The 24,438-nt window shown below is 46.0% G+C and overlaps 1 protein-coding gene across 8 annotated transcripts; it reads right to left on the bottom strand.

Annotated features, from left to right (window-relative positions):
* Positions 1–1,158: 1,158 nt before the first annotated feature.
* Positions 1,159–22,739, bottom strand: ZNF207 (zinc finger protein 207). 8 transcript variants are annotated; one of them, XM_071573941.1, is made up of 13 exons: positions 22,575–22,739; positions 21,153–21,279; positions 20,610–20,748; positions 20,252–20,419; positions 18,765–18,840; positions 18,243–18,290; positions 16,498–16,598; positions 15,405–15,565; positions 14,534–14,626; positions 13,133–13,375; positions 12,306–12,465; positions 11,939–12,122; positions 1,159–11,719 (listed from the first exon to the last, which is right to left on the bottom strand). In XM_071573941.1, exons 1-12 carry the CDS (start codon positions 22,613–22,615, stop codon positions 11,962–11,964), a joined length of 1,518 nt encoding a protein of 505 aa, XP_071430042.1. In that variant the 5' UTR covers positions 22,616–22,739; the 3' UTR covers positions 1,159–11,719; positions 11,939–11,961. The 8 variants fall into 8 exon arrangements, with proteins under 8 accessions (XP_071430042.1, XP_071430041.1, XP_071430043.1 ...); XM_071573940.1 differs by having other exon boundaries at positions 1,159–12,122; XM_071573942.1 differs by having other exon boundaries at positions 1,159–12,122; positions 16,528–16,598.
* Positions 22,740–24,438: the final 1,699 nt, after the last annotated feature.

The following is a 24,438-nucleotide window of genomic DNA, read 5'->3' as shown; positions in this document are numbered from 1 at the left end:
TTAGTTTGGCAAAGGCAGCTTTCCCAGGTCTGACCTGGGGCACAGGAACAGCTTCAACCCAGAGCAGAAACAGGACATGCAACCCTACTGAACAGCAGAGCAGGGAAAAGCAAGGCATTGACTGCTCAACAGACACACAACCTGCTCCAATGCTGTGGCAGAAGCACAGGGTTTGTTTTCAAAGAGAACTGTTACCATGATGAAAAATCAAAGCCAGCTTGGCCAAAAGGGTCTTGCTTTCAAATATACCCATTCCTACCTTTAAGAAACTAAAGGCTTAGATGCAAACTCTTTACCTCACCCCTCTACACCCTGCAGAAAAAACAAGACTTAGAAAAAAGTCTGCACTTACAGATGAACTCTTGGGGTCCCACGTTGCAAACAGCAGCTGCAGAGGCTCACAGGGCAGCAGGCACAGGTACATCCTTCCCAATCCCACTGGGAGGGCTCTACCCAGCCAGCCACTCTCCCCTTGCTCCAGCCAGCTCTCAGGACAAAGCAGTTGCTGCCTCCCAAATGCCCCCTCAGACCTCCCTGGAGCCAGAAGGGCCAGAGCACAAACACCCCTAAAGAGCTTGTGCACAGCAGCATCTCCCCTGGAGGGGAGCACCTCCTCCTCACACACCCATCAATCCTTCCAGGTAGCATTAAAACAAGGATTTATTTTCCTTTTACCACCTCTCTTCAATTAATCTGTGAGTAAAGAGTGGTAGCAAAATGAGCCCAAACCAGCCCAGCCCAGCAATCCATTCTCCTCCCATACCCAGGAGGTACAAGGACACATCTCCCAAGCTACCTGGTCTCTCCAGGGCTTTGCCAGGACAGGCATTAGGACAGGCCCAGCACACCCACTGCACCAGCTTTTATGAAAATGCTGTTGGAAACTTCTCTTCCATACTCCTCCAACTCTTCCAACTTCAGCAGTCAAATTCTTTGTAAGGTCTGCTCAGCAGGACAGCGAATCAACAGCAAAAGGAAGTTACAGGTTAACAGCTCAGGATTCACTTGCTTATCCCCACTTTAAGATAAAGCTCACATAAGTGAGTCTTTGTAGCTTATGGACATTTAAAAAGCTGGTACTAAGTTACTCACACCATAACATTTGTTGCAATAATAATTTGAAGAGGTTCTCAAGGGGAGAAAAAAGTACACAGAAACAGTGGTTCACTCTTTTAATCAGAGACTGTTACAAAGTGGTTACACATTACAGATATAAAGCACACAGTTCATAGAAGGTTCCCAATGATGTTTGCTCCACATTTTCTTTGAATCTTCTTTGTAAACTGAATGCTATAAAATTAAGCTAGTTATGTTACTATAATTTGCATGCAGTAAAGTGATGCACATACTTACCAGTCTCTCACTTTCTGGAATTAAATTCAACATCAGTATTTTGCCACCACCTGTCTTTTGAAAAAGATCAGTAATCCCAGCCCTTTCACACCACTTACACAAAGCAGTATCAGGTTACAGAAAAAGCCTTGACACACACTGATTTCTGTGGCTGTACTGCTGCTGAGAGGGGACACAATTCACTTAAAGGTACTTTATGAAGGTACTAAAACCAGCTGAGAGTTTGCTCAGTTTGGGTTCACTGCTCAGTGTCCAGAAACTCTGAAGGGCCAAGTCAGAATCAGCAGGAAGTCTGAGGAAACAGTGGGAGATGACCCCCTGTTCCACATATACTGTACCAGAGCTGAGCCCCCTTAGACTGGACAGTTGCTATAATGGTGTGACAGAAATTGAGCTACAACAGGACACTGCTCAGATTTCTAGTACTGTTTTGGTCCCATCTCAAAAGAAAATATAGTTTGTTTTACCAAAAGAAGTAGTGCAATTAATTGCCACTAAAAGTCTCACAAAGAGATGATGTTCTACAAGGTTATTTGAGGGCCCACCCTGGACAAAAGCTCTTGTTTGATGTTAAGCCACTAAGAACACACTGTGCCCCTCAGTTACCCCCCTGACTGCCAGGCTGGTGTGCAGGGGGGCACGTGCCCACTGCCAAACCAGGAGGGCACTGGGCAGCCAAGAGCCAGCAGTTCCTCAGCCCAGCCTAGTCTGGAGGGTCCTCCCCAGGGGCTGTGAGAAATACAGACACTGCTGCAGGACAGCAGCCCCACAGCGAGGGATCCCTATTGCTGGGGCACACCTGCCAGGAAGATTAAGCAAGTATTGGTAAAGCTAAGTTATAAATTTTACTGTAAGATTTCCTCTTTTTTCCTGCTAGGGAGAAGCATCTGTGCAACGTCAGTCAGCAATTTGCCTGCAGGCAGTTTGCAGACAGAGCAGTTTAGTGTGAATTCCTGAAAACTGATGTACAGAAGAAGCCAGAGATGGGCTGCGAGTGTAACTGCTCTACAGCCTGGGAAGATACAATCCCCTTGAACCCCAAGTTTGCCTGTTGAATTGAGCAGCACTGTGTAAGATTTCAGAACTCTAGAACAGGCAACCCCACTGAAGTGGCGAGTCACCCATAAACCCCCTGCAGCCCCCTGAGATGAGCTGCACAACTGAGGTGTCAGTTCAGCTCCCACATTACCACGACCCTCCCAGTACCTCCTGCCCACGGAATGACCCACCAACGGTGTCCAAAGCACCTCAGAGTGTGGTAACATGGCCTTCAAAAGTGAATTAAAGTGCAGTTCTGCAGCCCTTCCAACTGTGGGTCTGTGCTTTGTGCTACAGCACAGAGTTTTTATCTCCTGTGCTGATATGTAGAGATGAGACACAAAGTCTAAATGAAAGTAGATGTGTGCAGCCATTCTGGAGAAAGTTGCATCTTTTATCCAATCCCAAAGAATCTCTCCTATTTTAAGGAGTAAAATAGTCTACAAAATAAAAGTAAAATGCCAGAGTATCTGAGAATATGGGATAGAACAGAAGTAAAATAGAGGCACAGCAATAACTCTGGAGCAAGATAAAACAGGAGGACAAAACCACATTTGCAGGCAGCCTCTGAAGTGCTGAAATGGACTAACAAAAACCATAATTTAAACAAGCAGAGAAGAACAAGAGTCTGGCTTATAGGCCTAACAAAGCCAAAATGTGTTGGTAGGAAATGTTAATTAGTAGTAGCTGAGGAAAATGGAAAGATGACGTTACTGCTATGGAGTCTTACAAACAGAAATGCTTAATCCCCAACACAACAAACACAGGGTCCTGCTGGTCTGCTCACAAAACCAGCCTCTTCAGTAACAGGCTACTGAAGTGATTGCAGCTTCAGATCTTCCCACCTTCCAGTAACATCACAGGGTATTTAAGGTTCTGGGTGCTTGCAGGTGTTTATTACCTGCCCACAAGCAAGTTAAATCCATTACAGATCTTCCAAAACCCCAGATGTTCACTCACTACTGGAATCAGTAATAGATAACAATCACATTTCAGAGACCAAAATTCCCCTCATGTATTTAAGTGGTATCATTGGAACAAATTATTTCAAATAGGAACATCAGGTACTTACAGATTAAACTAACCTGTACTGGCAGTGCTGTGGAATTTTTCTTCTCTACCAGTAAGTAGCAAATGCTGAAATTCTGCTGCTAGTTAACAGAAACACAAATTGTATTAAACCAAGGTGTTTAACCCATAATTGAGTGTTTTTTAAAAGAAAAAAAAAGCTGCCAAACTTCAATTATTGCAATTTGTTGCTTAAGAAAAGCACATGAAGTAAAGGCAACTACAGAACTACTTTCAATTAGCCCTTACTTTTCTGATATTTTTCATACATAACTCAGAAGTTTAACAAGGTCATCCTATTGCCTACCACAAACAGAAAGGAAATTAAAATACTTACATTGCCAGGTTCCTTCATTAAAATCTCAAAGTGTATTTTCTTACTCTGGACTTTACAAATGAAGAGGAAAATGTATTTTCTTCCACTTAAATGTATGAGAAAGAAGCTAAAGAATTCAGTGCAAGTAACTCAGTGGAAAAAGAGAAAGGAAAAAGCTCTGTGTGATATCTTTCACTCAAAGCATTATGTAATTTTCCAATACCTTCCCCTGGTTGCATTGCAATAATTTCTGCTAATTCAAACTTGCTGTCAGCAAACCCCAGTTATTCACATTGGGCAGCAGAACCTGAAATTCTGTTCACTCACCACCCCCTCCCCTTTCTGAATAGCTCCTGGGACATGGCAAAGATTTACACAAAATTTAAGGGAAAAAACCTGAGATGTCAGAAGCTTGACTCTGTTACAGGCAGTAAGACCTTGTTAGACCAGACAGACCCTCTTAGCTGCCAAGGAGAGAATTTTTAAGGAGGATTTCAAGCTCTCCAAATTGTGTGCTTGTTTGCTTTTAGTTAGGATGATACTGGCATTAAAATTCTATTTTCTCAGAACTTTCACTTGAGAAAGAAAAACCTTAATGTAAGTTGAGGGCAGTATTTATGGAGGAGGGAAATTCCCTGCCATTAAAGCAGCAGGATTCTGCCTGTCCCTTCCACAAGAAAGGCCCCAAGGGTGCCAGAGGTTCCTGTGAGCCTGTTCAGAAGTGCCAGGGCCTCGCCCTTCACAGCAGGGACCAGGTATGTCAGTACCACCCTCACAACTGCTGACAGCAGGGCCAGTCAGAACAAACCCCGAGGATAACCCCCTGGATGCTGCAGTGGGACAGGAGGGGGCTGCCACAGCAGCAGGCTGAGTGCCCAGCTCCCTCAGCCACACCTGCTCAGGGCTGAAGGAAACCTGCAGCTCTTCCAGTCCAGGCTGCCTGGGAGTCTGTGCTCTGACAGCCACAGCTCACTCAGCTGCTGCTTGCAGGGGCAAGAAACTCCCACCAAGTGTTTCTCAGAACTTCCACAAGAATGTTATATATGTATCTATATCTATATCACACTGTGGAATCACTTCAATTCATCTTGATCCCCTCAAAGGCTGCCTCAAACTCTCCCTGACCCTGAACTATTTCCCCAGCCCAGCCATGGCAGACCATGTGGCTGTCACTGTCACTGCCACCCTGCCACTGCCCTGAGCATCCTGATGGAAAGCACACACAGCTCTTTCAAGTCCTCCATGTGTGGTGTGTACTTTACTTACCACATTCACTTTTATTCTTTGAAAGAGCAGGTGAAAACTGACCCAATGTAGCAGAGTACCAGAACTCCTGCCCCTGTCAGGTGCCTTTCCTTAAGCTTAAAAAAACCTGAATTCCATGACCTACCTCTGTTAATGTCTCTAAAAGTCACTAAAATATCATCATTAAGAACAGACAATTCACCAACAGGGAGTGCCCAACTCTGTGACACACCAGCTGCTGCAGTGAGAGCTGTGACACTGGAATGTAAGGAAGAACACACCTCATCCCTCAAAATAAAGACTAAGATATTTTAACTATCCCCACTAGATCCACACAGGGAGGCAGGAAGGAAAATCTCTCTCAGAAAAACTTCACAAAAAGAGCAAAACACGAACCATTTGCACTAGATGAGACTTTTACAAGCTGTTTTAGAGAGATGCCAGGGCAGCTGGTCTAACAGCTGAGCAGATACTCCCAGCAAAAAGCACCCAAGGACAGCAGCACTTCATGTGGCCCTTAAGGACAAGCACAGAGCAGAAGGAAAATACTCATCATTACTTTCTGCATCACTCTGTGGTACATCAGATAACACCAATGTAATCTGCCAGTTCCCAAAGAGAAAAGCAACAGGACCTGTCCCAAAGTCCTTTAGAGACTTATGGAAAGGACAGGGATGTCAAGGGGGGAAGTGAAGGGGGTTTGAAGTACCTACCAGAAATTACAAGCAATATTTGCAGTGTAGCAGGAAAATCCAGAGAAAAAAACCCTTTTAATTCACCCCACAGAACTGTCTTAATGTCAAATGCATCTTTCTAAAGTAGATAGTGCAAATTAAACTCCTTGGAACTGTTTAAAAGCAGCTTAAAGGATAAAAATCCCACAGCAACATGTGCTGAAAAGTGCTGCACTTTGCTCACAAAACATGCCAGAACACAAAGAAATGGTTCATTTACTCTGTTTAACCTCTGTGTGCCAATCCTCCAATGACACAGTGAAAACAGGAACTGCATTTTGGAGGATTCCCCCCCACAAACATGTCAAATTAGTTATCTTCAACAAAACCAGAGAAAGCAATCTCTCTGAATTTGAAAACTTGTAGCTCTCACCAGGCATAACCCAAGTGTGGATCTAAGCAGGACCTTCCCTGGCCACAAGGGAGCACAGGAATCTGAATTTTAGCTTTGTGTGCTCCATGACAGGCTGGACATGAGCAGCTGGACAAAATCCACCTAATGCTGCATCTGGTTAAATGGGAACAAGGGTCAGGCCAGGCCTTTGAAATCTGCCTGGTCTTCATTTTGAGTCTCCAGAGATTCAGGTACTTAAAGCAAGAAGGTCAAGCCACAAGGTGTACTTTGGGTTAAGGAGTTTCCTCAGGCATTGTAGGGAAATAAGAACTAAGCCAAGTGATCCTACAAACTCAGAAAGTGAAGCAAACACTAGTTGAGGAGTTGTTCTCATCTTCACTGTTATTGGGAGAGCACCACAATGGGAATAAGAAAGGCAAAGCCACACTCCAGAACCATTTAGAAACTGTTAACAGAGGACATGTCCTTTTCCAGTCACACTGGGTGATTTTGGGGTCCTTCTCCCAGAGAAATGCAAAGGGCAGAGTCCAAACAAAGAAGGGTGCAATGAGAATGTGCAGTCACTCTTCTAATTCAAGAATTACAACTCTATCCTTGAATCAAAATTACTGAAAATCCCACTGGGGGTCATTACTTTGCAAAATCTTGCAGAAATGAGACACAGTGTATGCTGATAAAACACCACCACAAATTCTAAAAATCTAGAAGAAATTGTAAAACCAGAGTCCCACATTTGTTTACTTGCTATTTCATTGCTGATAGTCTGCACAACTTCCTTAGAGAGACTGCTCTTCTGAAGCTGGAGTTGTCTTTAACAACATCAAGCATTCAAGGCCAATATATCTGCAAAACAGGGAGCAGCTTTTCCTTCAGAAAGGGCAGAATTTTTTGTTAGTCACTGTGTGAGAGAAGGAACTTCAGAAAAACGTAACTAAGCAAATTTTGAATATGCAGCAGAATTTCACAAGGTTAAAAAAACTGCTGTGACTTTCACTGTTGTATTTGAGAAACTGAGGAAAAGGTTCTTCCTGAAACACTGAAAACTCTGCAGCTTCCATTTCTCACTCTCCTGTTCCACGTTGGATCCAATCTCTGGCTCTTCCCAGGGCTCTACATTAATATTGGCTGAGGTGCAGCTCAAGTACAGCAGAGTTAACAACCTGTGCTCTGGAATTTGGGCCAGTTTGGTGACTGAAAATGTCACTTACTGGTTAAAACCTATTTTAAGCACTTTAACAGGCTCATCTCCCCAGAAGAGCAAACATTAGTAATTGGTATTTACATGGCACTAATTCAGAGATGGCACAAAGCCAACACTACCCAGTCCAGAACAAACAGAGCACAAATGCATTGCAGGGAAAGGTGGGGAGGGGCAGTGGGGCTGAAGGGCCACCTGAGCAGCCTCAAAGGAAATGCATTCCAAGAGAAAAGGCACCCAAACATCTTAAAACAGGTTCCCTCCCCCTAAGACTCTTAAAATCACAATAATAAAAAGATAAATATTAATATAGAGCCCATCTACCAAAAGAGAATAAAAAACCTAAATTAAAATAAATTTAGGGGCCTTCACCAAACTTGCTGCAAGTTTGGGGACATAAATATCCAACAGCCATAAAGCTGTGAAAGCCCCCAGAATGAATAAAATAAATCCCACTTGCCTCAGACTGAACAGGGCAACACTGAGACTCTGCCTCAGCCTGTCCTATGGCAGGGCTATAGGAAGAAGAAAAATTTCAATTTTAGAAAAAACATGACCCAATTAAGAGAAAGACATGCATTCAAAGTTAACAAAATTCCAGTGATCAAGCAAACAAAAGAAAATGACTGCTACAGCCCCTCTTTTGTTAGGCCCAAACAATATTTTTTGAACTTGGCAGCTATTTCTGAATTGGACACTTTGGTTTGCTTTGTATCTTGATCAATGGAACGTCAGTCAGTTCTCTTGGGGCGTTTCTCCCATAACTGAGAGCACTTACTGTACTAATTCAGGGAAAGCAGAGATTCCATCAGCCACTGGAAATGTTCACCCTTGTCTTAGTGTTTAGGTAGAAACTAGACCAGTACAATTATTAAGACATTTACTATTAAGTGCCTTTAGTTACCATTTTAATTTGCAGCCCCTGATCATGGACTGCTGGATCAGTCTCAATCTAACTGAAGGTTATGATGCCCTTGCTGTTCCTAAAACTAAAGGAATCTTTTTCACTTTATCTTACATGAAGAATTCTTGGATTCCTATAAAATAACTGTGGGTTATGCATCCCATTCAATTGTTCCAAGTTTTAAGAGAGTGAGTTACACAAGTGCTGTTCAAGAGCTCCACAGACTGAAATACTGGCAGGAACCACAGAGGGCAGGAGCAGCTGAATGTGTTTCTAGAAGCTTGTTTATCCTTCCATGCATGCACAGAGCGAGGAATTGTTATCCACTGTTACAAGACAGCCCAGCCTCAAACTTATTATCAGCACCTAAAATCTCATCTGTGGAAAAGAAGCAACCCAAAAGTTTCAGAGGAAATTTTTAGTCCCCATAAGACAGAAAAATTGTATTTCATTTAAAGCAATGTTTGCCCAAGGCAGAAAGGCATTCTACAGGCAGAATGAAACAGTCATATCAAGACTTCTGAAAAACCAGCCCAGGCTTTTCAAGGGCCCTTCATGCCAGTCTCACCCATTCTGCCCTAAAGATCAGCTGCTGTAAGACAGAACTTCTGCCTTTGTAGTTACATCATTAGAGCCCTGCAAGAGATACCAAGGAGAGATGCTCTCCTGTACTCAAGAAGGCTTCTGCCACCTCTTTCCAGAGGGATTAACTCCAGCAGAAGCCTGTTTTCCTGGCTGTGTGACATTGGGGATTTTGCTGGCAGGGCTGTGTTGATGGCCCTTGGTACTACACACCAAGCCTTAGTCTGTACACAAGCAATTTTACTTTCCAAGTAGTTTTCCTCTTTTTGGGCAAATGCACCATAAATCCAACTCTCTGAAGATTAAGAAGCAGTATCCAAAGAAATGAGGCAGGGACCAACAGACACCACAGGCACTGCAATACCTGCCTGTCTACAGGAGGCACACCAGAGACATGAGTAACTAAAGGCAGCCACATCACAGCTCTTACAGCACAGGAATGACAGGAGCAGGAAAGTGAGGATCCATGTGGAAATCAGGGGGAAAAGGGTTCACCTGCTTGTCTGTGAGTACCAGTGACAAATATGGGGCAGCACTTACTTGAGGGGTTATTGTAACACTACTGCTAAGGAAAGACCAACTCAAAATGCATCCAAGCTTGAAGTCTGTGCAGTATTAGCTACAAAATTGTACCATTATCAGAACGAGACATTCACTGTTTAAAAGAGGGAAACTCTTAATTAATACAACTTGCAGAATATGCTGAGTTAACAGTACATGCAGCAAGGTTTGATCCCAGGAGAAGTGGGGTCTGGAAACAACACACAGAAAGTTATGGAAAGACAGTGGAGGGAGAAGGGATTTACTTGGCTGGGGCAGGAGGGCAAAGCATCCTTACAGCAGCAATGTGATCTTCAGGAAAAGCAAGAAGTTCTACAGCATTACAAGCAGTTGTTAAGGTCACTTTATAATGTATGAACTTTATGTGTAGTATTACAAAAAGGATAAACATAAGACATTGTAATAATCTCTCCAGTGTTTTGTAATTATCCTTATCAAGTAAACAGAAGAAAACCAGAATATAAAAGCATTGCCTCAGAAACAGTTTCATCTGTTAGACTGATGTATAAAGCAAGATGAGGAGCTAACAAAAGGTCTGACATCGAGGCCCACTCAGCACATCAAATACTGCACATCTGACAGGTGACCAGCAGGTACCAGTGATCAGAGAACTGCTTCTCAACAGAGGCTTGGAGTTATGGTTTTAAACTGCTAAATGCTTCAGAGCAAGTGCCTGCCAATTCTTAATGGTTAAACTAAGGCCATTCAGCTGCAATTAGATTGCACTGGATGCTCTTGTGCTTTTATGACTTTCTGTGACCCCAGGTCAGAAGCTGAGATAATGTGGTATTTCAGCTGTACTGTATTTTTGCACTCTTAAGAGACAGTACAAAACCACATCAAGGACTTAAGTGCAGCTCAAAAGGCCCAAGACTTTCAAGAAATAGAGCCATAATGCTCAGTAATACAACTGAAAAACCCTCCACCATCTACAAAAACACCAGTGGGACTCAGTGACACAAAAATGCTGATAATCTTTCTAACCTACCCTAAAAGAAGAGATACCCCATCAGTTGAATTGCACAGACAAGGCTTGAGGCTGGAACATGTATTTAAAGTTGACCTGCAAATGAAAAAATTCACCACTCCTTTTTTCCCCCTCTGCTGTGAAGAGGCCAGAGAAGCTCTTGCTGCCCTCCCCTCCAAGAAGTCACCCTGTGCTCTCTCATCAGAAATCCAGCACAGGAACACTGATGTCACTCCCAGAGAGCCACACCCTTGACAGGAACTCATCACTCTGCTCTCATAAACAGATAAATGAGTAACTCACAGGGGAAAGCCTCTCTGATGAAAAGGTCTCTTGCTCCAAGACTTTCACTGAATGGCTGAAGACAGAACTCAGCCAACACCTGACCACAGCACACAACAGAAGGTGCAGACAGTGCAACTTTTAGAGACTGCTGAGACATGGAACTCTGAACACTTACAAACACAGCATGTAGTACATCACTCTTGCCTGCTCTGGCTCTTTTATACACTAATAAGTTTGAGCTACTATTTCTCTTTTGCAGGTCAACTTCAATACATCAACTGGAAGTCACTCACCCATGTGACATGCACCTAAAAGCTTCTAGAAAGCCAAACCTAAAGGGCTTCTGAAATTTATATGCATTTACACACTGCAAAGGGTAAAAGGGAGACCTAACAGGACACACCTGGCACAAGGATGCACCTTAGAGCACTTTCACATCCTACAAGTAAGTGCCAGGACTAGAAATCAATTAAAATTTATTGAGGACAAGAAAGCACAAATAAAGAAACGTATGCATCAAGAGAAGTTACAACCAAGAGTTGGGATGTGCCTCCTGCAGCCTCAGTTTTGAGGAGTCTGTTAATAAGTGTACAGGTCTTTGTCTACTCAGACGAACAGCTAAGGAGTGACTCTTTGGAACAAGGAATTCAGATTTTATCAAAACAGCACCAGTCACTGTGTTCATTACACCATGGCTACCACAGCATGCATCTGTACAAACCTTTCAGGCAGGACTTGTCCACAGCTGGTCACGAATAAAAAGGCATATAAATTTTTCTCCTCTTTTATTACAATGAAGTTTATAACAGTACAGAAAAGTCACATGACCTTAGTGGGTCAGTTTCCTTAAACCCTGAAACAGGAGGAACTCTAAATACATTAAATATTGTTACAGGTTCAGACTTTAATGTACAAGTAGTTGGGAACAGTTACAGCCCTCACCAAACTCTGTTGGGGACATGAAGTCCAACAGCACCTGAAGTGCTGTGAAGGCATCATTTCACAAATAGCAACGTAACATTACAGAACTTGCCTTTAGGGTGGTATGTTCATGTAATTCCAGCGCCTTCACAATTTAACGAACCATATTTACTATACTTCACTTCTAAAAACCTAGATGAAACATGAAAAAGAAGCCATACAGTATAAATTGCAACACCAGGAAAAGTTCCTCTTATTATTCCAAATAATTTTTCCCATGTAAAATAAGAATGTCCAATAGCTCCTTGCATGTGGGAAGATACTTTTTTTTTAAAGTCACAATGAAGCCTTAATTGACGGAAGCTCTGCTATATTAACAGCACAAGATGAGAAAAGGTTTAATCTCCAAACCTATTAGGGCGTGAGTGGGAGCATCAGTAGCGGCCACCTTGCGACATGACGGGGGGTCTCATTCCCATGGGAGGGCGAGGAGGTCCACTCTGGTACGGGGGCACCATCGGGGGGCCCTGCCCGTAGGGGGGCATGGCCCCAGGAAGGTATCCTGGCATGCCCTGGTGATGAGCACCATACTGACCTACAAACAGAACAGTTCAGATGCAAAGAATAATCCTGTTTATTTTTTAAAATGACAAGCAGAAGTTGCACTTTGTGAAAAGCCTCACCCCTCCCTGCCAGCACACGCCACTTTGAGTTTTAAAAAGGTTTATGGCAAAGACAAAGCTTTTCAAGAAAACAAAGCTGGGAAACGTCTGATTACCATGAGGTGGCATGGGAGGTCTCATTCCCTGTTGCTGAGGAGGAATTCCTGGCTGTGGTGGCATCATACCTCCAATTGGTCCGACTGGTGGAGTGCCCAGGGCCTGTCCCGGCCGAGGAAGGTTGCGCTGGTATTTAGGCAGCTGTGCCCTTCTCTCTTCCTAAACACAGAACACACAACACAACACAGGGGGTTAAAACTCACCAAAAGCAAAGCATCAGAGCTTCAACAAAGTAAAGTGCAGGTACTGAACTACTTTAACTACCTTGCAAATTCAGAGACTACCAGTAACATTACACAGTAGCATTTGGATTTTCCCCCTTTCCTGCATTCAGACTGGCCAATGGAACACTTTGCACACAACACAAGTTCTGTCCCCCCGGCTCAACAAAGACTTTTTTTCTTAAGCTGAGGCAAAAAAGATGAACACAAATAAAGATACCTGACCTGAAACTAAGGTTCGTTTGTTTTATCCATAAATTTCATATTCTGACTGCTGTAATAGCACCAAAACCACTTCACACTCTTCAGCCTTTTGCTCTACACTTGTTACTGGTATCTACTCAACTTCAAGCTTAAGTCACAGGCAGAAAAAGTCCAAGTTATGTTGTGTTGAGCCATCTCCTATCACCAACAAGACTAAGGCACAGACCTGCAGCAAGATCACTGCAATATGCCAGTCATCTCAGTTACATCAATTCTGCAGGTTGCACTCTCCCCATTAAGAAAACACCCACAATGCAGAGCACAGAAGAAACTCCATTTAGTCAGCCATACCAGCACAAATTGCATTTTTCAGTAGGAACAACGAAAACATTTTAACTTACCAGTGATATATCCTCATCTGGATGGATCAACTTACTGGTAGCACTGGTTGTTGTGAGGGTAGCAGGCTTACTTGTTATAGACGTGGCTGGTTTAGCTGCAGTGCTGTTTGTGGTGCTAGTGGTTGAGGCTGTAGACTGGGTGTAAGCAGGGAATGTAGGTTTGGGGGGTTCTGTTGTTGTCACAGGTGTAGAATTCAAAGGTTTGAAATCGGTACCCACTGGCCCTGGCACAGCTGCTGCAGCCTGTGAAACACAGAGAGGGTCAGTGCTCCCTGGGCAAGGTGTGAGAGAAGGTAAATAACGATGTCTGTCAGACCCCTGAAACCTTCCAGTGAGATACACAGTCATAACAAGCCTGACAAAAGTAAAGTTCAGCCTTGCTGCACACTAGAGCAACTAAAACATGACAAAATAAACCCAGTATAAACACAGATACACACACACAGAAAAATCTAAAATTTGCAGGTGAAAAGCCATAACTAGAAAACAGGAAGAAACAAAAAAAACCAAAACCCCACTATCAAAACTTTTATCTCAAATACTGAATTTGGTAAATGCCCAAGTCTTTCCTGAACCACTGTTTCATGAAGAGCTCCACATATAAATTTGTTGTTGTCTCACTGATTATACTTTGGCTACCATTAGTTGAGAGCACAGCTCCAAGTGTTAGTGTTCACTAAAATTAGGTATTTAAGTCATATTTTAAACCAGTATTTAAGAAAGCTCTATTGTGTCAGGGCTTTTAAGTGTTCTCTGTATAAAAACTGTAGCATTTTCACAAAGTACTATGTCTATCTACAGAATTTTAATCTCATTTGAGAATGAAGAAGCAAGGCAAGTAGATAAGAGGTCCACTACAGATTCAGGCAATTCATCTTTTCAACATTTTTCTTATAAAAACCCTGCAAAAGTCTGCTTTGCAAAGCTGTCCCAGAAGACACAGCAATCTCCAAAGCAAGCCTGCTTTTGTTTCCAGTCACTCCATATTACAGTTAACCTGAACTTCCCAATTAAAAAAAATTGTAACATCTTGCAGATAATGCAAATCAAAACCTCCCTGCATCAGGATGTACCACATCAAACAACATGAACTAAAAAAGCCTTCACCATGCACCAAGCTGTCCACTGCCCACTGAAACGCATTGAACTGCTTGTCATGCCTTTTTAACCCTTTAGAACCAGGATGGGACGTTTCACTCTTTCACACTAAGAAAAATTGGGCACTTTGACACGCTGATTTCTATTAAGGTGCAACTCCCAGTTGAGGATTCTGCACTTTTACCAGCTAAACATAATGAGGAATACAAGAGAAATGGTCTGTTTAGTCAATTTTAGATTTTAGAGCGGTCCAAAGGGTTAAGTTGCAAAGCAATTTGTTTGTAACTGTGACTTCCTGCGTACTTGTGCTGTGCTAGGAAACAGAGCGTTAGAAGATGCTGACAGACTTTCTGAATTGGAGGAAGCTGCACTTGAGCTTGTGACAGGTGTCCCCATCTGTAGCACAAAAGAAAGGAAACGGTGAAAAGTCTCCAAGTAAATGGGTGGGAAGTATCCACATGAAAGGATTTCTTATGCTAAGCCCTTCCTTATGAAAGGACTGTGTTTTTGCAAACAGTATCTTCCCTGCAGAAGTCCAAAATGCAAACAGTACACTAAGAAGGTTTCCAAAACATACTTGAAAGCAAGTGAAAGCTTCAGGACTTTTACAGGAGTGCATTCAAAGGGAAGAGGTCACAAGCCACTCTCAATTCCCCAACCCCCTCCCCAAAACATTTAAATGATTCTTTTACTACACTAACTTACTCAAACTTTTTGAGTAAAAACCTCCTAACTCAGGCAATGTTTAACCAGCTTAACAAGGCTACAGAATAAATTAGTCTATCAGTTGGCAGAGAACCCATTACGAGGATAGCTGAGAACAAATCATGCCAAGATTTGTCATTTGGAAACTTTAGGTAGAGTTCTGTGCCATCAGAGTGCTCTGGCTGACTAACACATCCCTTCACCCACCCAAAGCACCTTTATAAACCACAAAGGGAGGGTATTAAACAAACAAGTGTTTTGCCTACTCCTTTCTTCCCCACTGCCTTCAGAATTGTTTGCTTTCACGGCTGTTGTAAAACAGAAACAAGAATCTCTTAAAATTCATTCAAGCACTACACATAATTAAGCTCAAGCCCCAACCCAAGCAAGAACTGAAGCGTCGTTTCTGGGGCCTCCTCAATCCCCACAAGCACAGAGAGCAGCCCCTGCAGGCTGCGGGAGCCCTCACCTGCCCCGCGCTCGGGAAGAGCGGTTTGGTGACCGGGGGCTGCGGGGCGGGCGCGGTGGCGGCCGGAGCCGGGGGCCGGTTCAGGATGCCGGGGGCGGTGACGGGCTGTGCCTGTGTCATGGGGGGCATGCCGGGCCGGGGCCCCACCGGGGGAGGCATTCCTGCAACACAAAGCATTGCCCGCGGGTCAGGCTCAGGGCAAGGAGGGCTCCTTCACAGCAGTCTGTTTACAGCGTTCCTTCTAACAACTGCCCGCCAGGAAGATGCATTTCTAACGCAATAGTAAGACAAAACACAATATAATCAGCAGTCGGCAATCAGTGTCCATGCACAGGCAGCAGCCTCAAACCCTTCAGAGCAGCACTGCACTAAGGTGTTTCCTGCTAAAGCTTCAATAATGAACCAATGCAATTAATGCAGGAACTGTTTCCAACACACTGTGCCTGTGGGGCCAGGAGCTGGATGAGAGTGGTGCAAAACCAGAGAGACTCAACTCAGCCCTTCTGAGCAGCACCAGACCTGTGACCAGAACGCCACCAGAGCTGCTGGGGGGCTGCAGCACAGCACACACACCAGCACTTGGGGTGACAGGGCCACAAGGGACGTTACCAACTCCCACGGGCCTCATCAAGCAAACCAGCAAATCCCAGCTCATTATCTCACAGCTGCTGGTCAGGTAGAACACTGAGAACTTAGGGCTGCTTAAGCTCAAGCAACGTCTCTTCTAGCTACAGTAAGTTACAAAATTTCAGTAAGTTTCTTTGAACAGCAAGCTCATTAATTGGGTAAATCACCAACATTATTCCTCACTTTCCATATTTTCAATCATTATTATTTCCAGCTGCACCAGAGACATTAAAAAAGGCACGAGGAGAGACCAGGCAACAAACAGCCAGTGAATACACAACAGGAAAATTATATTATATCTTTCACTTTAACAACAGTATAAAACTCAAGTAATTATTTGTACTAAAAAGCCATAAATCAACCACCTCTGCACAAGAGTGGCTTCTGTGGCAATCAAACCACATCAAGGTGGTGGCATTTACATAAATCCTAAATCTTAGTGGAAATAAAAAAATGTAACTCTCACCATAGTACGAGTTCGACAACCCTGACCTACCTGGTGGCATACCAGGCATAAGAGGTGGGATTCCTGGCCCAGGAGGCATCATTCCACCCATTGGCATCATCCTGGGAAACAGAAAACCAACAGTGGTGTGAACACTCATGGCAATCGGATAAGACAACTGGCACATACCTGTATTAGACAGAAAAACAGGATAAATAACTCCCAGAAGCTCTCAACAGAGGCAATTAAGAACCAGCTGACTACAAGAAAAACCAAAGACCCAACACCCAAAACCCCAAGAAAATTGGAACTTTCATTTCTTGAGATTTCACTTCCACTATTACGAAATTTCCAGAACTGGTGTCTCTCTTGAAACCTATTTCAGGCTACTGGTTGCAGCAAAGTGTTCTGAGTGTGACCTCAGTACACTCAGAGAGTCTGAATGTAGGAAAACCAGCCAGGTTCAATCACACCACACTTGCTGTCCATCTGTGGTTACCCCTCTCTGACACCACAAGTGAGTTGGCAGAGACCCCAAATCTGCAGAGACCTCAGGGTCAGAAAGATTCTGGAGTTTCAATTAGAGTAAATAATCCACACATTATTGATAAAATGGGATTTTTTTTCTAATATGAGAGGTCCCCATTATAATATCTCTTTCTCCATACTAAAAACGTTTTTTCTTAGATTCCTTTACAGGGAACAAACCAAGTGTAGCCTGAATTTGCTTAATTTTTTGCAGACACTCAGAGATGGATTAGGGAAGCAGAATAAAGGAACACTTATTACTTCAGCGAGCAAGATGAACAGATAAGCAGCTACCAAGTACATCCCAAACCCCACTAAGCAGTTTCTGTTTGCAGGACAGAGTGAAGAGACCTCCCCACTGCTGTTTGAAGCCAAACCCCAGCACCACGAAGAGGTGAGCTCTCACTCTGCCAGGCCTGACTCCTGCTCTCCCGTGGCACTGCTCAGGGGAGCAGCAGGGACTGGAACTCGGGACTGTCAGCCCTGCCCTCCTCAGACAAACCCCAGTGCTGGATGCTCCCTGCCTGCTGCCCCACTGCACAGGTAACAGTGGAACCTGGTGGCACACTGAACAACTTTGCTTCCCGTGCCCTAATCATTCTCTGCTCATTTGTAAACAAAGATAATCAGGTTAAAGAGCAAAATTTAAATAGATAAAATCATAATGCAACACCACTCCTCCCAAATGGAAATGCAGGGAAGTTTTGGCAAATCCATTTGTTTTTAAGAGGTGACATAACATTCACCTGAGGTTAACAAGGAGTTTAAGGAGGACTAAGCAGCAAAAAACTGATGAAATTCTGTTCAGTTTCCACTCAGAAAAGCAAAAATCATGATGAGCATCCAACACCATGTTTGAGTATGACATGATTTTAAAATTCAAAGATGGCTAAATCAATATTTAAGTCTCAGGAAGAGAACACCCTTTCACCTCAGTGAACTTCAAATGCAAAAACTGAGTTCCTGAAGTGTGTCCTGCCGTGTAAAGGACCGAGCACAGTCTGGTTCAGGAGAGATTATAAATCCCTAAGGGTCTATTCACATACAGTTCTGTAACACTCACCCAGATAAAGCATAAAAACTTCACATATTGCACAGTAACAAAACCTAACTAGACATTTCCCCCAGATTCTTACACAACATTAAGAGGTTTTCAGTAAGACATTTTCAAACTTATCAAAAACATGACAAAAATGGCATAATGAATGTACCTAGAATTACATTAATGAGATGCTTACATGTTTCCACCACAAAATGACTGCATGTATTTTCTCTGTTGATGTAATCTGTGAAAATTTATGACAAAATCAAAAATCTAACTGTGAATTTCCAAAAACATTGTGAAAGGGTATGGTGTCAACCCCAAACAAGCATAAAAACAACACCTTTTGCCCAAAATACAAGAAAAATATACACTATCCAGTATTTATTTCCTGTTAGGTTGATGACTGATAACCAGATGCACAAGGGAACAGTGACTCACACAAGGCTCTAAACCAACACAACACAACATAATAGTAATAATTAATATTAAACTACTTAATAAAGCTAGAAGAAAGGCAACATACTTTACACATAAACTCATTAGCTTGGTCATATTTTCCATGTTGGTTTACAGCCATCCAGTGCTCTGGTGAGTCTCAATATTTAGGTTACAGAGTTTACAATTTCCTAAGTATATTTTTTAAATTAGCTTTACTTTTTCTGTGACAGTTTAAAATGCACAGTATGAACATGTGATGTTGTGTCTTGGTACTCACCCAGGTGGCATTCCAGGCATCACTGGAGGCATTCCAGGCATCATAGGTGGGACACCTGCCATTAGTGGGGGAATACCTTAAAAGAAAAATACATTCTCAACAACTCTGCAAACATACAGTTGCTAACAATACCTCATATATGAAAAGTGAACAAATGCTTTACAGGAAGCTCTAGAAGGTTGGTTTTGAAATAACATTCCTTACAAACAATGGAACATAAAATATCTGCAAGCCTGACTTAGATTCATTGCTCTCATTCCTGCAAGATTTTCCCAGGGATCTCCAAAAACATCTCTTACTACATGGAGAAGAGCCCATTTTCCCTCACTGACCAGAATTCCTTCCTCTCTCTACCTGTGGCCCATGGACAAACTGCCTGTTCTGTGTCAGACACACCACAGACTGTTGCCCTGTTTCCAATCCCACCAACACACCGCACAGGTGGGGCTGTGTCTGAGGCCCTGGGCTGTCCCACTGCCCCAGGCCCTCCAGCTACACTCCAGCTTTGGGATCTCAACCTGCTGCAGAAGGGAGACCTGCACCTTCCCTGACATGAGGGACAATGAAGGAACTCTTATCTGCCCCTCACAGGGCTCCTGTCAGTGCCAAGAACGGGCAGGCTGTCACTCAGCACACCAGCAGCACTTTGTGTCTCCTGCCCAGCTGTTTGGTGACCCCAGCACACCCTCTCACCTGGAGGTGACCCCCCAGCACACCCTCTCACCTGGAGGTGACCCCAGGCACACCCTCTCACCTGGAGGTGACACCCCAGGCACACCCTCTCACCTGGAGGTGACCCCCCAGCACACCCTCTCACCTGGAGGTGACCCTGAGCACACCCTCTCACCTGGAGGTGACCCCTGGCACACCCTCTCACCTGGAGGTGACCCTGAGCACACCCTCTCACCTGGAGGTGACCTCGGGCACACCCTCTCACCTGGAGGTGACCCCAGGCACACCCTCTCACCTGGAGGTGACCCCGAGCACACCCTCTCACCTGGAGGTGACCCCAGCACACCCTCTCACCTGGAGGTGACCCCCCAGCACACCTTCTCACCTGGAGGTGACCTCGGGCACACCCTCTCACCTGGAGGTGACCCCAGGCACACCCTCTCACCTGGAGGTGACCCCCCAGCACACCCTCTCACCTGGAGGTGACCCCCCAGCACACCCTCTCACCTGGAGGTGACCCCCCAGCACACCTTCTCACCTGGAGGTGACCTCGGGCACACCCTCTCACCTGGAGGTGACCCCAGGCACACCCTCTCACCTGGAGGTGACCCCAGGCACACCCTCTCACCTGGAGGTGACCCCAAGCACACCCTCTCACCTGGAGGTGACCCCCCCTGAGCACACCCTCTCACCTGGAGGTGACCCCCCCTGAGCACACCCTCTCACCTGGAGGTGACCCCAGGCACACCCTCTCACCTGGAGGTGACCCCAGGCACACCCTCTCACCTGGAGGTGACCCCAGCACACCCTCTCACCTGGAGGCATCCCCGGGGCGCCTGGCACGGGGGGCAAACCCGGCTGTGCCATGGGGGGAATGTACCCCTGCTGGGGCTGCACTTGCTGGGGCTGAAAGGAAGTTGAAGCTGCAGATTCGTCGTCTTCATATTCATCAGAATCATCCTGTTGTTTCTTTTTCTGGCTCTCTGCAGACAGCACAGCACATGGTCAAAGTGAATGTACATTCTATGGAATCAACCTTATCTGGGGGCTCCAGCTGGAACAAAACCAGCAAGACTGAAATCTGGAGCTGCTGTTGGAGGATGCATCAAAGCCAACCCTCACTGTATTCCAGAGGAGCAAGGGCAGGGAACTAACCAGCAGAATGCACCTTACCCTGAGTCTTTTGTTCCAGTAACCTCCTCCGTTCCTCCATATCTTTCTCTGGAATGCCCTCCATGCCATAGATTTCCAGTTCAATGTCTGTTCTTCCAGGAATGGCATTTGGAACAGCATCTATTGTTTCCTTATGTACCTAAAGAGAAAACCCCAAACAAATCCTGCTGACCACAGGTCAGGTCTCTGCATTCTCCAGCCAGTGTCAAGGCAGAAAAGGAACATCCTCAATAGAATAATCTCTCTGGCCAAGCATTTCCTTGGCATGTCCCTCCTGATCTCTGTAACCACTCTTAGCTCTAAAACCAGTTTATATAAACTTCTCTTGTGAACCCCAAGACATGACAATTCCTTCTCTCCCCCTGCAGCACCAGAGCTCTGCTGCAGTGTCCCTCTGGCTGCTGGCACAGCAGGACCCTGTGCTGCCTTTCTCTCACCAGCTTTTAAGACTCTGGAAGCCCCAGTGCCCCCATTTTTAAGGTCCCTGTTCATTCAAGGTTTAGATAGACAAAGAAAAGCCCCCGTGAACCCCAAACTCCTCACCTGCATGCAATGAATGGCTAACCCAGGTCCTGTGTACAGCTTCTTATGACATATGTGGCATTTAAAGTGCTTCGCTTTTTGATGCTGGATCAGGATCTTTTCATCATCAAAATCCCTATTGCAATACCTAGAGACTGTCAAGGAAACGTTTGTCCTGAACCTGCCCTTCCAGACAAAACAAAGGCAATTAGCACCCTGGGCTTGTTTTCTGAGCATTCAGAGGGATAAATATTTCATGGATGTCTGAAACCAAACCACCTTCATAGGATGGAGCAGTTCCCTCTGCAGACAGGGACAAAACTGTGCAACCCAAACCACCGTTTAATTCCCTGTTCTTTCCACATGGGCTTCAAGATCTACTTATTTCAAAGTGGACTCGCTCCTTCCCTTCAAGGGTGTGGATTAAAATGCAGCTGCAAGAGCATTAAAGGAGAAGGAGACGAGATCAGCAAAGGCAAGTTCTGCTACAGACTCAGAACCGGCTCTTCAGTAACCAACAAACATAAGAGAACAAAGGTCTTCGTTAAAAATTCCTTTCCTCTTTCAGTCAATTCTTCCGACACTGCATAATTTGCTGCACTCATTAAAGAACTATCTGCTTTTAAACAGAAGGGTTTTAAACAAAGAACTTTCTGGATATGCAGTAACAGAAGCAGCAAAATTGCACTTCCTTCCTGCAGGGCAGCGCCGGTGCTTCGGCAAACCCTCCCCAACCTTCCCAGGCCAGACAAACACACGTTTACTATTCGTTATTAAAAGGTTAACATTGTTAACACAATGTGTCTCTTCGAAGACAGAAACACGGTTACCTTCCACTCAAACTGGCAAAGTATCTCAGAGCAGGTTGTACATCCCTTTATTAAATGTTTTTAGAGTGAGCAGAAACATTCTAGAGAGGAAAGGTAAATGTGTAATCAACCCCCACCAGACGATCGAATTTCTGGGCCGGTATTTCTGGACACTGAGAAATTATACCCGTGATGCAGCAATTATAAGTTTGAAAGCCTCCTCGGCCACACACACAAAAAAAGAAATAAGTTTTCAAAAGCTCTCTTTTAACCACATCCGCCCCGCTCCCTGAATGTTTATTAGCGGCAGGGTTGTGTCGGGTTTAACATCCTTTCCCCCAGGGGATAACGACGGTTCCCCTTCCCCGCCACGGCCCCGGCCACGCCGCGGGCCCGGCCCGGCCTGGGGAGCGGGTGCGAGGCCTCGGCGGGGGGGGCAGATAAAGGGCACGGATCGGGCCCACCCCGGGGAGCACGGGCACGGAGCAGGGCCAAGCACCGGCACAAACCGCAGCGGGAGAGAGGACAAGGATGAGCCCCGTCCCGGGACAGGCCGGGCCCGAGCCGCGGCCGCGCCAGGCCGCTCCTCCCCCACCCAGCCCCCGCAGCCGCCGCGTCCCACACACAAGGATACCAGCACCAAGGCTTCAGCTGCTTCTTCTTCTTACGGCCCATGGCGGCGGCGGCGGGCCCGAGCTAGAGCAGGAGCGCCGAGCGGGCGGTGCGGGCCGAGCCGAGCCGAGCCGAGCCGAGCCGGGCGAGCGGCACAAAATGGCGGCCGCGCTCCCTCAGGCGCCGCCGCCTCCGCGCTCCCACAATGCACCGCGCGGGGCGCGCACGTGACCCCGCCGGGCCCCTCACGGGCCCGCCGCCATTTTGTCCCGTGTGGGCACCGCGGCCTGGCCCGGCCTGGGGCACCGGGGCACGGCGGGGGGGCACAGCGGGAGGGTTTGTGACCTCACGGCACTGCCCCGTGACCTGGCCCGGCCTGGGGCACCGGGGCACGGCGGGGGGGTCACAGCGGGAGGGTTTGTGACCTCACGGCACTGCCCCGTGACCTGGCCCGGCCTGGGGCACCGGGGCACGGCGGGGGGGCACAGCGGGAGGGTTTGTGGCCCCCCGGGGCTGCCCCCGGTCCCCTCACGGCACTGCCCCGTGACCTGGCCCGGCCTGGGGCACCGGGGCACGGCGGGGGGGCACAGCGGGAGGGTTTGTCACCCTACCCGGGGCTGCCCCCGGTCCCCTCACGGCCCCGCCGCCATTTTGTCCCGTGTGGGCACCGCGGCCTGGCCCAGTGGGAGCCACAGAGCAATAGTGTGAGAAATAAAATAACATGGTCTTATACAAGCAAGATTAGTTGAGTTAGAATACGATTTCTTTATTTAGGGTTTGTTTTTATATTGCTGTGATTTTATAGGAAATTTATAGGTCTACCATGAGGTACCAGGTACTGTCAGGACCTGGCACTGAGGGCCTTTCACAAGGAGGGAAAATACCAAGTACTTAAAACAAACACGCAGAGGCCCCTGAGCACAAAGGCCCCTTTGATACGTGGAGGTCTCTGTGAACAAAGGAGACCCTTCATCTGCTGTGCAGGGATTCTCCTCAACCAAGAAAGGAGAAGATGCCACCCCTGTCCCCTCTTGTGGCAAGAGCAGCTTCTCTGCCCCACCTGTGCCAGGGCCTGCCACCCTCACAGCAAAGAACTTCCTTCTTACAATACAGAGACTCCTCAAGAAAATGGAGGTTAACCTTTCTCCATAAAATCATATGGTCTTTACAATTTTTACTCATACCTGTACTAACTTTGTATTTTATATTAATTTTTGGTTTTAGCTCGAAGCCAAGTCTGTCAGCTCTCTTACCCATCATAGCTTTAGGCAAAGGGGAATTTAACCCTGTCGCTGTAAGATGAACTTTAAGAAATAAACCAAAAACCCTGTTTAGATGAGAGGCTGAGCTGGAAGAAATAAATCAGCAAACCTGTCCAGGTTAGAGGCCTGAAGCTGTACCATTGCTTAGTTAGAGGAAATACAGAGGTAAGAGCAGCCCACTGGAGCTGTTCAGTCACCCAGAATATCCTGCTTAACTTTGGGGAGGGTGTTGGTTTCAGCTGTAACTCAGTATATAAACCTGGAAACACAAAAGATTTGTCGAACGTGCCTTTGGTGGGGTCACCCCCCCGTTCCCAGCTCTGAATAAAATGAAGGATTTTGTTCTCTTGCACTGGATTGTTTGTTAATTCAGTGGCTTTGCTGCGGGTCGGAGCTGCTCCCCAGGGCGCTCTGCAGCACAGGGGAGGCCGTGGGGGGCCCTTCCCTCGGACATCCCAACCCCAAACGCACCCGCAACCTCCCCGTGCCCCCTGCCCTGCCCTGCCCTGCCCTGCCCTGCCCTGCCCTGCCCTGCCCTGCCCTGCCCTGCGGGATTCCAGAGCTCCCTCCAGCCCCAGCGCCTCCGGTTCTCCAGCGTGCCCGGAGCCTGCAGGCTGAGCCAGG

The sequence above is a fragment of the Pithys albifrons genome, chromosome 19 (assembly GCF_047495875.1).
Source record: "Pithys albifrons albifrons isolate INPA30051 chromosome 19, PitAlb_v1, whole genome shotgun sequence".
Lineage (NCBI taxonomy): Eukaryota > Metazoa > Chordata > Aves > Passeriformes > Thamnophilidae > Pithys > Pithys albifrons.
Note: the sequence above shows the minus strand (reverse complement) of the source record. Positions and strands in the feature narration are given on the sequence as shown.

Excerpts from the sequence above, each read along its gene's own strand:
- ZNF207 (XM_071573940.1), bottom strand. The coding sequence starts at position 22,615 with ATGGGCCGTAAGAAGAAGAAGCAGCTGAAGCCTTGGTGCTG. Across the intron at positions 20,420-20,609 it reads ACTGGAACAAAAGACTCAGG|AGAGCCAGAAAAAGAAACAA; the intron begins GTAAGGTGCATT and ends TGCTGTCTGCAG. Across the intron at positions 18,291-18,764 it reads ATGCCTGGAATGCCACCTGG|ATTACATCAACAGAGAAAAT; the intron begins GTGAGTACCAAG and ends AAATTTTCACAG.